The sequence below is a fragment of the Myxocyprinus asiaticus genome, chromosome 45, assembly GCF_019703515.2.
Source record: "Myxocyprinus asiaticus isolate MX2 ecotype Aquarium Trade chromosome 45, UBuf_Myxa_2, whole genome shotgun sequence".
NCBI lineage: Eukaryota > Metazoa > Chordata > Actinopteri > Cypriniformes > Catostomidae > Myxocyprinus > Myxocyprinus asiaticus.
This window is the reverse complement of record NC_059388.1, coordinates 29,829,446-29,844,831: the sequence shown is the minus strand read 5'-3', so window position 1 is coordinate 29,844,831 and position 15,386 is coordinate 29,829,446. Positions and strand designations below refer to the sequence as shown.

The 15,386-nt window shown below is 39.7% G+C and overlaps 1 protein-coding gene across 1 annotated transcript; it reads right to left on the bottom strand.

The window, feature by feature from the left end:
- Positions 1–936: 936 nt before the first annotated feature.
- On the bottom strand, positions 937–14,981 carry LOC127435284 (prosaposin receptor GPR37-like). The gene is made up of 2 exons (XM_051688636.1): positions 13,588–14,981; positions 937–4,470 (listed from the first exon to the last, which is right to left on the bottom strand). Exons 1-2 carry the CDS (start codon positions 14,563–14,565, stop codon positions 3,637–3,639), a joined length of 1,812 nt encoding a protein of 603 aa, XP_051544596.1. The 5' UTR covers positions 14,566–14,981; the 3' UTR covers positions 937–3,636.
- Positions 14,982–15,386: the final 405 nt, after the last annotated feature.

Below are 15,386 nucleotides of genomic sequence, written 5' to 3'. Positions count from 1 at the left end.
ATAATGTTAACAAATGGTATCTTATTTTTAAGTGTTACCACAATATTACTATAGTAAAACCATGACAAAATTATGATTTTTATTATCAAAGTTTTTGTTTTCCTGTATTATCACTATGGTTTCACTACGGATATAATGGTTAAAATATGGTTACTGTAGTAAAACGATGGTAAAATTATTGCGAGGGCACGCAAAACTTATTGCGAGGGAATGCAAAATATTTCCGAAAAAAATTTCCCGCACTGTCCTCTAAGAGGCTCCATAATTTTCTTTGTGCAAAATGCATTTTTTTTATTATTTTGAATTTGGGTTGAAATTTGACCTAGACATGTTTTCGCGTGATTCACCCATTTTGGCATAAACTGCAAAGCATTCAAAGCTTCCCAGAATCCTCTTTCCACATGCACAATTGAGTCTGATTACATTGCAACAAACCAAAGCGTGACATTCCCGGTGAAACATTTCATGTGGAGATTGCTCAAAGAAAAATGTTCTTGCCTGTCACTGTCATCCTACAAAGTTTTCCAAAAATAGCAGATTGCCTGGATTTTGACACCTAAAATACACCAGACACATCTGAAATATAAAAGACCACCTCCACCAGGCTGGGGGGAAGGGGTCCGCTGTGCTCCGAATAAGATGTATAGTGACTTTCTTCCGAGCCTGTTCAATGTGCAGCCTGACAGCTAATGCTTTTATGTGGATAAACACTTCCTCTGGCATATGCAGGGACGAATCTGTGTCGCTACCCTTGTTTAATGCAATAATGTAAGCACTGTGACTGCTTAAAACAACATTTGAGACCATTGTTAGAGGCTTTAGTCAAGCAAAACATTGTTTACATTCAGAACTGTCATTAAAAAACATTGTTCTGTTGCACAAAACCTTCACAAACAAGCCAGTCATTAGAATGAAAGCAGCCACATTTGCATTTGAATATATCAGTTTGCCACTCTTCTAGCAAACCTTTTGGTTTATTTAAGAGACATTTTGTTTTGGTTATATAAAAACGTTTAGAAACCGTTAACTAGAACAAGCATGTAGTGTGGGCATTTACAGGTATAAGAAACATACAGATCAGGGTGGGTGAGTTACCCACACATCTGCTCTACAGACTTAAAAAACGATTCACAAGAATCACCTTCGTATAGAGAAAGGTCACGGCACGCAACACACAGCCATAGAGAAATCTTAGAGAAATGTTACTTTCAATAAATGCAGAAACACACCGTGTGACATTAACACTGTGTCTCCACTGAACGCGTCAAAACTAGATCAATCCCTTTATAATTGTTGGAGCTGTCTAGATTGGAAATTAGGCTGCAACCTAGTCTCATAGAATGAACGCTATTATAACTACATTTTTGCAAACTGAGTTTTATGCGCCGCGCTCAAGTTTTCGCTGCAGTTTCTTGGTGAAATGTATTCTAGAGCCGCTACAACGACTGTGCTTTTTAGTCACTTTCACACAAATCACGACTGCAACACAGTTTTACTGTAACGCATCATTTAAAAAACGATACATTTTAACGCTTGTATTACAGACCCAACACGTATTCTAATGTGATTAGCTCATGCAGTATCTCACCTGATAGTGTGTTGGACTTTGGACTCGGAAGACAGAGGTTCGAGAAAGTCAAACGCAAGCTGACACGTGAGACAAAAGCATCATAGAAGCGACATGAAATTACGTGGTTGCTTCAGAGAATTTACATTTTATGTCACATTTGCTTTTAAAATACTATCGGTTTGGTTTATGTGTTGGTTTAGGTAAGGATGGTTTAGGATTTTGATTACCTCTCATTTGCTTTTAGGACACTATTGGTTAGGTTTAGGTTAAAGTTTTAGGTTAGAATGGTACCTTTTACCCATTAAAACATCCATCTAATATTCACCTTAGAAATTTTGTCTGATTACAACATAATTTCACTTGCTTTTGGCGCCCCCCACTGGATATTTCACTGGGAAACTGCAGCGAAACGTGTAATGAAGCACGTAATATCATTTTCCAAAACTTTATTTTGAGATCTGCCTGGGAAATTTTTAGCATACCCTCTGTCCATCTGAAATATTTTTTTATTTATTTATTTGTTTTTAAAATAAAAATAATATGCATTTATTTTTTTGTAAAGAATTTAATTTGTCATGTAGGCTATTTAAATAACATTAGGCGTAAGCCAGCAAGTGATGTTTCTGGCCTTTGGGTACCTATTTAAATATCAAATAAATAAATCTTAAATTTCTGGGTTTCTTAATTGAATCTTTGGTTTCTAATGCAGTTGTAGAATTGCGAATATTGCATAAAATTATTTCAGTTTTAATACCAATTCATTTTTGTTGAAAAAGTAAAGATTATTTTTTATTTTAATTAAACTTTATTATGTTGGCTTAAAAAACATGTAAAAAAACAAAACATTTTTATTCTACAGACATTGACAGAATGGCCAAGTTCAAATGTTCGTGATCTATCTATCTATCTATCTATCTATCTATCTTGCTAGCTTACTAGCTTGTTAGCTTTCTGATTATCATAGGCTACATCCACATTAATCCAGAAACATTTGAAAACGGTGTTTTTCGTTTTCGAAACGCTCTCCGTCCACACTGACGTTTTCAAGCATTTACCAAAAGTTTCTCATCCACACTGAAATGTATGATCCCCTTAAAATCCTCTTACTACATGCACGGTCTAAAACGCAATTGTCCTTGTGTTCCGTCACCAGACAGCTATTCCGAGCAAATTTCCCGTCGCCTTTGAAGGAATGCAATGTGAAGGTTGTACAAAGAAACAGTTATCTCTAACAACACTATCAAAGTGGATAGCAGGCACAACAACACCGCTACAACATGGGCCGCCATCTTGATTGTTTTGGGTTGAATGGATCACATGACTACAAATAAGTCGTCATTTTCAGATATCTCCGTTTCCCCTGTTCACACAACTACACGAAGACACCGTTTTCAAATGTATCCTCTTTGGAGAGTGTTTTCGAAAAGCTCAGTTTTTGCTGTCAAAAACGGCGTCTCAGTGTGGATGGAATGCCAAAAGGTAGAGATAAAGATGCGTTTTCAAACGAAAACATATCAGTGTGGACGTGGCCTTAAATTATTTTTGCTTGTCTAACTGTTGGGCCTGACTTCAAGCTTTTAAAACTATTTTAAACCATCAAGAGCACAGGGTTTCAAGCCAACATCAAAGTTTGTCCTGACAAACTTTACCTATCTTTATATTTTACTGTGGGTGAAGTCTAGCATCGAGCTCACAGCTGATTGGTCTGTGGTTAGCATACATTTGGAGATGACATGCAGTTGCGATGCTTCAAGTGTATACACAGTGTAAATGTGGAAACAGTGTGGTGAAAAAGCTAAAGTGGTTGGCAGTGCAAAAAAACTTTAAAACCAAAAGCAGTCACTATCTTAGTGTTTGTATACTGTATATATTAAAAACTACTATACAAAAAATTGTATTACATAATTTTCAGTCTACATTATTTTCTTCAAAAGAGCAACATATCAGTTGTGGTAAAAGTATTTACACAGGTATGACAAAAGAGTGTGCTTTCACAGTACAGGGTGTGGCATTGTTGGCACTAAAATTCACGCAAACACAAATGCACACATACAAATAGCGCAAACTCAGCAGTGCGACCCAGTCGCAGTGTAGTTGGACATTTCTCTGCGTATAGTGCTAAATGGAGACAGCTCCAGTTCGGTGGTGCACTCGTGCTCGTTGTCGTCACTCGCTGTGGCTGAAGAGTGGGCCGCAATTCCGCACACATCCACACAACAGCAGCAGCAGCAGCATTCCAGGAAGGCACGACCGAATGGCCTGCACAAGCAGAGCAGCAGCACTGGCGTAATGGCCGCTCGTAGGAAAAGCAGCAGTTGACTGAGCAGGTGCAACAATGCCATGGTGCTCTGCGGCACCCCGACCGCCATGTACGCTGAAACCATGTTGCACACATTCTCTGGAACCACACATGCGCCGTAGACGATTGCAAGTGCCACTACGGTGCAGTTCATTTGGCTTTCCAATCGAATCTGCTTTTTGTTGCCTCTAGCGCAGCCACGTTCAGCGCGACGGATTCGGCGGGCGGTCGCGACCGAGCTGCCAATGGTGAAAAGTGTTGGCAGGCAGAAGTAGCAACCAAAGCACCACCACAGACGGGCGCCCTCATAGGTCAGTCCCAGGACGTAAAGCGTGTCGGGCAGGGAAGTTGAAATGCGAATCAGGCAGCGTTCTAAAGTAGGGTTGTCTACCATGCCGTCACCGTTTTCTGACACCAGCTGGCGGATCAGGAGTTCGGGCAGTGCGAGGAGTAAGGCACCGATCCAAATGACTGCCAACTTGGCCGCAGTGGACGTGCAGTTCTCGATCATCTCGTAGTACATCTGCACGTTGGTGGCGGCACGGAAACGGTCGATGCAGAGCGCACACAGGGTGAATGTGGTCACACCTAGGGACGCCACCTGTAGGTAAAAACACACAAAAACAATTTAGTTTGTATCATGCAATACTTTTGAGAATTGCTATTCGTCACCAAGTATCTAATGATACTCCCATAAGACTAGTGGATGAAAACAAATAGTTTAAGCAGGAAGTTGTTTGGATGTTTGGCATCTTGATGAACCTAGTTCTACAGCTGGAAACAGTCTCCATGTAATTGTTCGACACATACTAGCAGGTTTGCAGAATGTGTGTGAAATGGCTCTCACATTTATAGCTTTTATCTGCCGTGTTATAGTGACAGAAGTCAACCTCCTGCAGGCCCAGCCATTAATTCTACAGTTAACAGACCGCACTAGGCAGTGCTCTAAAACTCTTTGAACGCACACCTCCTGTTGACAAATGGGACATTTGCCATGACTATTGCCACAATAAACTGGCTGATATGAAAGAGTGTTTACAGAGGCAAGTCAAAAGGAACAACATTAATGAAAAGACAACCACAGAAGTGATTCTTAGCCATGATTTAGCAGCTGCATCCCAGCGGATGGTGCAAACCCAAATGAAAAAGGAAACTAAGTGTTTGTCTTCATTAGCATAATTACTGAGCAATCAGGCACATCAGCGTCAAGGAGGAGACAATTAGGGGAACGACGCCTGTGCTGTTGCGGGTTGCTGAAGCAGGTATGCGCCAAGTGAAAACTAGCCCACCTCCATCTCAAAACGCAAATCGGTTTTATGCTTCATCATCGAAACAAAAAGCAAGCTGTTCAGAATCCATTATGGACTACTGTGTCCATTAAGATGGTTTAATGGCACAACATTACATCCAAAGGTGTGAAATGCATCCATCCTTTCCCCATTAGATGCCCTGTTGGGCATCACACATAACGGTATTCTGCCTAGGTTCATAGGATGGGTGCAATCAGCTTCCTGATTTCATACTGGGTTTCCAATAGGGCTGGCCAACATATTTACTATCAATTTGAGATGCATTTGCTAGAAATATAAAGTTAAGACTCAATGTGAATATTGAAATTATTTTAATGCCCTTGTGTTGTTAGGCTAGTTTTGCAATCGTTCCTTCTCTTGCAAATTGCAAGAATGAGAGTGTTTAAATAGCGTCTGATATAAACTTCAACCGCAAAAATTGCATTACAGTGGTTTGATTCATTTCAGTGAACATGTTCAAACTGTCCATTTAATAAATCGGTTCATAACTCTTATTCAGTGATCCACTCACGTTATCACTTAAAAATGTTCCATGTTTAAAAAAATTTCGTAAAAATATATGTAGGTAAATATTGTCAACTTTGCATTGTTACACTGCAAAAAATTATTTATTAGTATGTATTTATAATTATTAAATAGAGTATTTTTGTCATGTTCGTCACCTTATTTTTTAAGCATAAACCCTAAATTTCCCTGACAAAACAAGACAAAACAAGACAAATATTTTTCCTTGTTTTACAGATGTTTTGATATTTTTCTTACCAGAAAATATGACAAAAATATTCAGTAAGAAAAATATATATTTTTTTTGTTGGAGTACATGTACAGTATATATCATATTTGTGTTCATTTAGGGAAAAACATGCCTTGATAATTTTGAACTAGATTTGTACTTTGTTTTGGATCAAATTTATAAATTAAATTGTCTTGTATTAAACATATTGCATATTGCTATGGCATCAATAACTGTTATTATTTTTTAATTATATTTCCTCTGATTGAAAAAAAAAAAACACCTTTAAAGCCATTTCAAAGCAAATATATAAATATCCAGTATATGAAATATATAAACCTATAAGATATTACACACTTTCAGACATTTCAGAGCAAATCCATAATTAATAATATATGTATGAAATATCCTTAAAAGGCTAAAAATACTGGGAATTATTCTTTAAGCTATATTGCCCAGCCCTAGTTTCCAATCTTTATCAATAAAAACAGAAGAAAAGATAACTGGCAAAAGGAAAGTATACAGTGTGTGAAAACACAAATATTAAAGCAGTATGTTTAAAGAGTAGTTCACCCAAAATTTTTGTTTTTGCTGATTCGCATTCTTCGAGGGGAAAGAAAAAATAGGGATGGATAAAGCAAAGGAAAAGAATAAATAAATCATAGTTACACAACAACCCATTAGGTGGCGATATGCACAAAAAATGTGAATCGGCAAAAAACAGAGGAAGACCTCTCGTGAACGTGCATAGGAGAGCTGTGTGAATATTAATCTGTTTCTAACCCACACTTATCATATCACTTCTAAAGACACGGATGAAACCATTGGAGTTGTATGGATTACTTTTAAGCTGCCTTTATGTGCTTTTTGGACCTTCAATGTTCTGGTCAACATTCACTAGCTGAGATATTCGTCTAAAAATCTCCATGTGTGTTCAGCAGAAGAAAGAAAGTCATACACATCTGGCATGGCTTGAGGGTGAGTAAATGATGAGAGAATTTTCATTTTTGGGTGAACTATCCCTTTAAATCAGAAAACAATTGAACATCTCAGAACTTTTGAGAAGATGAAGAGAGGAGCACACAGCACAAATGAGCTGAAGTGTTTAGTGCAAAAATAAAAAGCACATGGAGCCAATACCACCAGCTACTTGATTAACGTGCAGTAATCCTGTGATCCTGTGTTTGAACCACACTTCCTCTCTTCCTTTCACAGTTATCAAATCTAAGGTCTCTCTGGTCTCCACACACTTCACGCTTTACTGGCAAGCAGTCTAGACCATGACTGACCGCTCTCCGTCGAGTACAACCGATCTGACACTCGCTGGCATTTTAAGGCTTACAGATTTCCTAGCAGCAGGTGATGATGCCTGTGACGCTCTGCACGAACACCTCATTAATTCTCTGATTAAGAGCCTCTCCTCTCAGATGGAGGAGCTGGTTATTAATCTGGTTTTAACGGCCGCTTTCAGATTGTGACTTTAGGACATTTTTTAGCTAGTGCCTGCAGGGAGAGCAATAATTCTTAGATACTGTCAAGTGTGATACTCTAATGCATTAGAGAGCTGGAGACAAACGCTATTAAAGTGATATTGTTATATACACCGATCAGCCATAACATTAAAACTACCTGCCTAATATTGTGTAGGTCCCCCTCGTTCCGCCAAAACAGCGCTAACCAGCATCTCAGAATAGCATTATGGGATGATATTCTTCTCATCACAATTGTACAGAGTGGTTATCTGAGTTACCGTAGACTTTGTCAGTTCAAACCAGTCTGGTCATTCTCTGTTCAACAAGGCATTCAGTCCACAGAACTGTCGCTCACTGGATGTTTTTTTGTTTTTGGCACCATTCTGAGTAAATTCTAGAGACTGTTGTGTGTGAAAATCCCATGAGATCAGCAGTTACAGAAATACTCAAACCAGCACATCTGACACCAACAATCATCCATGCGATTATCTAATCAGCCAATCGTGTGGCAGCAGTGCAGTGCATAAAATCATGCAGATACGGGTCAGGAGCTTCAGTTAATGTTCACATCAACCATCAGAATGGGGAAAAAATTTGATCTCAGTGATTTGGAGCATGGCATACAAACATCCATATAAATTTAAACCACTAAGTGGGAGTCAACAGGCGGCATCAAAAACATGATAAACGATTTATTAATAATTTGTTCAAATCTCTATCCCTATATAAATAGTAATATAGTAGAGCTATAGAAAACACCACTAATAACAGGAACAATTATAATATGTTCATAATTTCATAACTCTACTTTTTCAGAATTTCTCCCTGAGAAGACAATTTTGCAAGGGTCAATGTTAACATTTTCTCTATTAACAATTCTCTGTTAGCTCCAACAAAGAGCAAAGAGACGTTATTCATTATTTAGAGCTGCCAATGAAATTTTGAATAATTGACAGATATTTAGATGGATGAAACTTAAATTATATTTGGTGCTACTGTCACTCTGGAGCAAAGCCGAGCTGTCAGATAGGACTCTGAAACATGCCTGCTAACACACAGGATGTGCACAGAGAAAAGAGAACAGCAGATATAGAGGCAGCATTCCCACAAATCTGTGTCTGTTGTGACTAGTGCAATCACTAAAAATTCACTAGCACTGCACGGACACACCACCTTAAGATTTGCTTGACCTACCACAGTGAGAAGTGTCAGAGTTCTGTTAAAAACAAACGTTCAATTGCCATGCGCCGAACTTGTCTGTGCGGGCAGAACAATAATCCAAAATATATTTCTCCACCCCTGTGTGGCATTTATCTGCAGATACAGAACACAGTTAAAGGGACAGTTCACCCAAAAATGAAAATTCTCTCATTGTTTACTCACTCTCATGCCATCCCAGATGTGTTTGACTTTCTTTCTTCTGCTGAACACAAATTAAGATTTTTATAAGAATATCTCAGCTCTGTAGATCCATACAATGCAAGTGCATGGGGACCAAAACTTTAAAGCTCAAAAAGCACATAAAGGCAGCATGAAAGTAATCCATTCAACAAGTGGTTCAATCCATGTTTTCAGAAGCGATATAGTTAGTTTTTGGGTAAGAACAGGACAAAATGTAACACATTTTTTCACTATGACCCCATTTCCACCTGGTATTAAGATGCATTTTGGGTGATCCGATCACATGTGGTCAGCTATTCTTGGAAGTTTAAAGCTAAAGTGTGCCATTTCTGCACCAGTAACGTCACCAAATGGAACTGCAAGAAAATTGCGTTGTAGCTCAACTGATAAAGTTGCACTTGCGATGCAAAGGACCGGGGTACGGGTCTTGAAGAGCAAGCGAGTCAACAGGTGAGCCGAAAGTGTCATACAAGCACCACAAAATGACAAAGTTGCTTTAACAATTGCATTTTTCATCTCACTATCGGTTAGGTTTAGGTTTAAGGTTCAGGGTAGGTATGACGGTTTTGTTGTTTTTTAACTCGATATAGCATTAACTTTAAAAACCTCATCTGTCTGGGATAACATTTAACTCGCTTTAAGCGCCACATAGTGGACATTTCACCTCGGAACTGCAACAATACGTGTAATGAACCACGTAACTTTTGCAGAGATGTCACCACAGTCAACTAGTTTTCATGAGATCAGGCTTAAAAATACACACTTCAGCTTAAATTATTATACATCACGTCATATTCAAAAACCTGAATTTAATGCCAGGTGGAGAACTGTACGTCGGGCAGCTCTTTTCAACTGTAAGTGTGACGCATATCAAAAAAGTTGTTTATTGTGACTTGTTTATTTAAGTACTTGTTTAACTACACCAGAGTAAATTATTTTCACAATTGTTGTTCCTACGTCATTTATTAAGGACATGAATTATGTCCAGGAACATTTTCCTACTACTCACCTGCCTAAATAACGCACTTTATTAAATGCAGTACATACGCGATTTCAGACAAAGCTAAGACAGGTTTCCCATCTTTAATTGCTTGAATAGATAGTCCCACCCCAAACTCATGCTACTGATTGAGCCACTGCTACTATGTTGGGCTGGTCAGGATGCTCAAACAAACAGTTGTAATTTGGTAATGACACTAAGCCACTGTGTTTACACTTTTTCGGAAAATCAACCTACAAATGACTAACTTATTTCAGAATAAAAACAGGGGATAGGAGAAAGAGTTTTAACATAGAAAGTATTACACACGTCACCTTTATATTACAGTATTACAGTAATGAGAATCTAATAAGAACCACTACTTGAAATAATGAGAATTGCAAAAGAAACTTACAAGTAAAAAGTCAGTTAAAGTGGTCATGTCACGAGGAATCAATTTTTCCTTGATATTTTGACATATAAGAGGTCTTTCTACTATACAAACATGCTGTAAATTTCAGAACTCAAAAATAAATCCCCAATGCAATAAAAGCATTTATTGAAACCAAGCTGCAAAAACGCCTTGTTCTCTACTTCCGCAACTACCCTACGTCACCAGGGGTACATTAATTCATGACTGCCTCTACAGCTCAAAAACATCAATGACTATTTTAACATCAATGTACCCTTGGCCCCGCCCACTGGTGCTTCAGTTCGTAAACAGAGAGAGAAAGCAGTACAAATAGGCATACTGTGGCCTAACTATTCCTGAACACCAAAGGGGACCCATCTGGACTATTTTAAATTATTTTTGTATTTAAACATGCACAGACAAACATCTTGGACTGCTTGATACATATCTCGGGCCGCTTAAAAAAGACGTGGTGTCAAGAAACAACTCTTACTGTGCTTTTTTTGAGCATAAACGCGCCATGGACACGTTCTTTCGCCCATCTGTGCTATTTTTACATTTTTGGTGTATGAAAACATGCGCTGGATGGACATCTTTGTTTTGTATAGATGCGTTTCTGGCAATGTGCATTTCAGTGTAGGATGATACTGGAAACTGGATGTGGATGTGTCTTCACCGTATTTCAGCATGGATTGCATGTTTTTTTGGCTCATATCAATGTGGATTGCTTGTGAACCAGTCATAATATGATTCAAGCTTTGCAAAGGAACTGTTTTTGAAGGATGGGGCAGTTAAAAACACTTGGACCTGATGCAAAATAGAAAGTAAACAGTTCCATTGATGAATATTTAAAATGTCATTACTGTTTGATAGTTTATGGTGCTGACATCCTGTTTTCACCGGGCGCGTCCACTGATGCGACGCAATGGCTTGAGGCTATCTACACCGGGCGTGTCGACACAAACTTTCTAAACCTTTATTTGTGTTGTTGGCAGTAGTAGCGCCAACTAGTGCAGTGCAAAATGGAATGTGAAATCTGTTTACGGTCGGCGAAACACGCCAAAACGGACGCTTCCATGGTAAACAGCATCATTAATTATAATGGGTTCTATTGCTTTTGACGTGACGTGACTCTCGCATCTGGTGTAGATGATGTGTGCTTGAGATGAACAGTTCAATATATTCGGATGCAATGTGTTGGATGTGCGTTACGTGTAAACACTGAATTTTAGTTTTATAATGTTGTGGACCTTTGTTCATTCTCTTTAGACTGAGTTTCAAATATGTCTGATTTCGAGGGGCTGCACACTGTTAGCCAACCATAACAGTGGCCGTTTACGTTGACATTTTAAGGAGGCGCTTATGCCAAAACCTGAGCGTTTCAGACAGAGGGCCAGAGACAGGGTGGAAAATGATCATATATCACTAAATTATGACTGTTTCAATGCAAAAAACTATCATTATCAGTGGACCTCAATAAAACTATATAAAAAAAGAGCATTTCAAATAATCTTCAAAAAATCTACATGGTCCTAAAACAGTCTTAATTTTCTTCATGCAAAATATAATTTGACATATTTCTCTTTTAATTTTGGGGTGAAATATGACCCAAAACATGTTTTTGTAAGATACAAAAGTTTCTTTTGTCTTTTTTCAGCAAAACACAAAAGATACTATTCAGTGTTCATAATTATTTGACACTAAAGAAGAGTGGCGTCCACCGTACAGTGATCTGGGCTGAAACTGGGTGTGGTGAGGAGATTATAATGGCAGTGCAGATTTCATGTGAAATAACTAATAACATGGTTATGTTAGTGAAGTGGGGCAGAGGTCAGGACAAACTGTCAGTGCAGGTGGATGCTTTTGCAATGAAGGGTACACTGTAGCATTTACCAAAATAAGACATAACTCACAATGCCAGTTTCAAGTGCACCTCTCACTCCTGTTTTAAAGCAAAAAGAGCAAATCTGCATATTATGCTACACTTATTTCTGCAAGAAAAATTATAATTTTAAGATTTTTTCATCTAATGCACTCACCACCACAATGCTAGAGTGTTGTGGGCGCTTTCCATGGAATTGCTATGTGGTTTCAAAGGCACTGCTATACGGTGGTTACTAAGATGCTGAGTGTTTTTTAAATGTTGCTATCACGCTACTAGGGTGTTCTGGATGATTGCCATGGCTTTGCTATGTGGTTGCTAGGGTGGTTGCTAAGTGGTTTCCAGGGTGTTGCTATGTGGTTGCTAAGGTGTCCTGGGTGGTTGTAGTTGGTTTCCAGTGTATTGCTATGCAATTGCTAAAATGTTGCTATGTGGTCTCTAGGGTGTTCTGGATGATTGCCATGGCATTGCTATGTGGTTGCTAGGGTGTTCTGGGTGGTTGTTTAGTGTTTTTTTCAGGGCATTGCTATGCAATTGCTAAGATTTTATCTGAGGTTTACAGGGTGTTGCTATGTGGTTGCTAAGGTGTTCTGAGTGTTTTTTAACTTTGCAATGTGGTCACTAGGGTGTTCTGGATGATTGCCATGGCGTTGCTATGTGGTTGCTATGGTTTTCTGGGTGGTTGCTATGTGGTATGTGTTCTGGATGGTTGTTTAGTGTTTTTTCCAGGGTGTTGCTATGCAGTCACTAAGTAGTTTTGGGTGGTTGCTAAGTGATATCCAGGAAGATGCTATGCATTTGTTATGGTGTTTCGGGTGTATTCCAGGGTGTTGCTATGCAGTTGCTAAGGTGTTCTAGGTAGTTGCTAAGTGGTATCCAGGGTGTTGCTATGCGGTTGCTATGGTTTTCTTTCTATGTGGTTTCTAAGGTTTTCTGAGTGGTTTTTATGCTGCAATGTGGTCTCTAGGGTGTTCTGGATGATGGCCATGGCATTGCTATGTGGTTACTAGGGTGTTCTGGATGGTTGTTTAATGGTTTTTCCAGGGTGTTGCTATGCAATCACTAAGTAGTTTTGGGTGGTTGCTAAGTGATATCCAGGGGTATGCTATGCAGTTGCTAAGATGTTCTGGGTGGTTGCTAATTTGTTTCCAGGGTGTTGCTATGTGGTTGCTAAGGTGTTCTGGGCGGTTGTTAAGTGGTAACCAGGGTGTTGCTATTACGGTTGTGGTTAGTTAGGTGTTCTAAATGGTTTCTTCCATCGCTATGCAGTTGCTACGGTGTTTTTGTTGATTCCAAGGTTGTTGTTATGGTAGTCTGGGTGGCCATAATGTGATCAAATAGCTTACAAAAGTAATAGCACATCTCCTCAACAAGCTGCACGGTTTAAGTTACAAGATGTCTTTAGTAATTTGTCTTTACTTTGGGGTAGGAGTTTGTTCAAATCCCAAACCTTGAGTATAAGCAATATTAATAGTGAAAAGCAGTCAAAACATTCAAAATCTGATATGAATTAACATTGGATTCATTACCTCAATATATGGTATGACTTTACAGGTGAACTGGCCCAATAACCAGGTCTTAGTCAGTTCGTGGAACACCACGAGAGGCAGGCAAGACAATATCAGCGCCAAGTCCCAAATGGCAAGGTTGGCCAGAAGAGCATTTGAGATGCTCCTCATGTAGTAATTATGGCACACAACGCACATTATTGCTATGTTCCCTATTATTCCAACAGCGAAAATAAGGACTGCAACTATAGTGATTGCATACGCCCCGTACGTCTCGCTAGTAACGGGGTAAAAAGGGTTTGGGAAAAATTCGCTCTCCTCATCCTCTGCGTATGGAGGTGTCATTGGCGTTGCATCCCAAGGGTCATCTACCTGTTTGGTCTGCAATTCAGTATGTCTGGTGAGATCAAAGGGAAAATCTGTGGAGGTGAGAGCCACAGGTTTGGGCAATGGTTCCCAAAGGGTTAAAGACGATGTCAGGGCACTATAATAAGTTTCGGGTGGTGCCAAGAGGCCACCTTTATTCGGGCCCCTTTTTATGCTCTTAAATGTTTTCTTGTGGTGCTCCTTTGTGCCTCTTTTGCGTCTGTGGTTTCTCTTGTGGTCCCCTCTTTTGCTAATTGAATAGGGCTTGGAGTTATTGTGTCCACTTGCTGTTCCCATGGTAGCAGGCATCTCACCATTCAACTTTTTCCTTTTATGTCGCCGCAAGCGCTTGTGCAGGATCATGCCATTCTTTGTGACCGCATGCATTCTGTTTGACAAGAGATGTCTGTATCCATGTTTACCTTCGCTTTCCAAAAGCATGTGTTTGATGTCAAAGGCAGGTGTGCCTGCTTGATGCCTCGCAGGATGCGTAGCACAGGGTTTTGGACCGTCAGAACTCCTAAGAGTGATATTGCTAGTTTCTTTGGTGTGTGCATAATGATTTTCTCCATGCAGCATAACATGTGGACACCCAGCAATGAGAAATATGGTTCTTAAAAGCAGCACCTGCATCTTCAATGAGCCAACGGTGCTGAAGATCACTGAAAAATCACTCTAACGCGCATCATATTTGTCTTGATTCACATTGTCGGAGGAAAAGTTCAAGCTCGAATGTTCATTTACTTTGCGTACAAATCCAAGGAGATGACTTTTTCTCTGTTATATCCACTCCAGTGCACATTCCCTGTGATCCATGCAAAAGAAAACCTATTTAGGGCTTTGCTTTCCTCTTCTCAGGAAAGTGCCAGTAAGGCGTTTTCCTCTCCAAGTGCGATTATTTCACTATCAATCGCGTCTCTGTTCTTGAAGCGCATTGCATCCAAGCAAGCAGCACGAGTCGTTCGCATTCAGTTTTCAACGGGGAGCTGCAACCTGGAAATCAGAGTGGCTCCTGTGCCTCTGCCGTGATCCTCTATCTGTGTGCGGTGACGCGCTCTTAGGCGCGGCGGGTGTGCGGGCGGGGAGCTGCTGCTACACCCTCCGCCCCTTCAGCTTCTCCTCAGAGTGAGTGAGTGAGTGAGTGAGTGAGTGAGTGAGGAATAACTGAAGAAAATGGACGGACTCTCCCCTGGCGGATAACCTTGTTCTGTCAAGCCGAATCCATCAGCATCATCCGCCCTGGACCACCGCAGCTGGAGGCAACCACGCCCCGCCAGTGCGTGCGTAATACATGTATTAGCATGTGTAATTACGCATGTCAACTGCAACATAATCCTATCAGTCTTGACACGAGGCTATACGAGTTACATTATAACCTGTAGTAACTGAATGTGGCAGAGTAAAACTGCAATATCATTTATATTGCATTTATATGACAAGACATAGGCTACAAT

Excerpts from the sequence above, each read along its gene's own strand:
- LOC127435284 (XM_051688636.1), bottom strand. The coding sequence starts at position 14,565 with ATGCAGGTGCTGCTTTTAAGAACCATATTTCTCATTGCTGGGTGTCCA. Across the intron at positions 4,471-13,587 it reads AAGTCATACCATATATTGAG|GTGGCGTCCCTAGGTGTGAC; the intron begins GTAATGAATCCA and ends TTTTACCTACAG.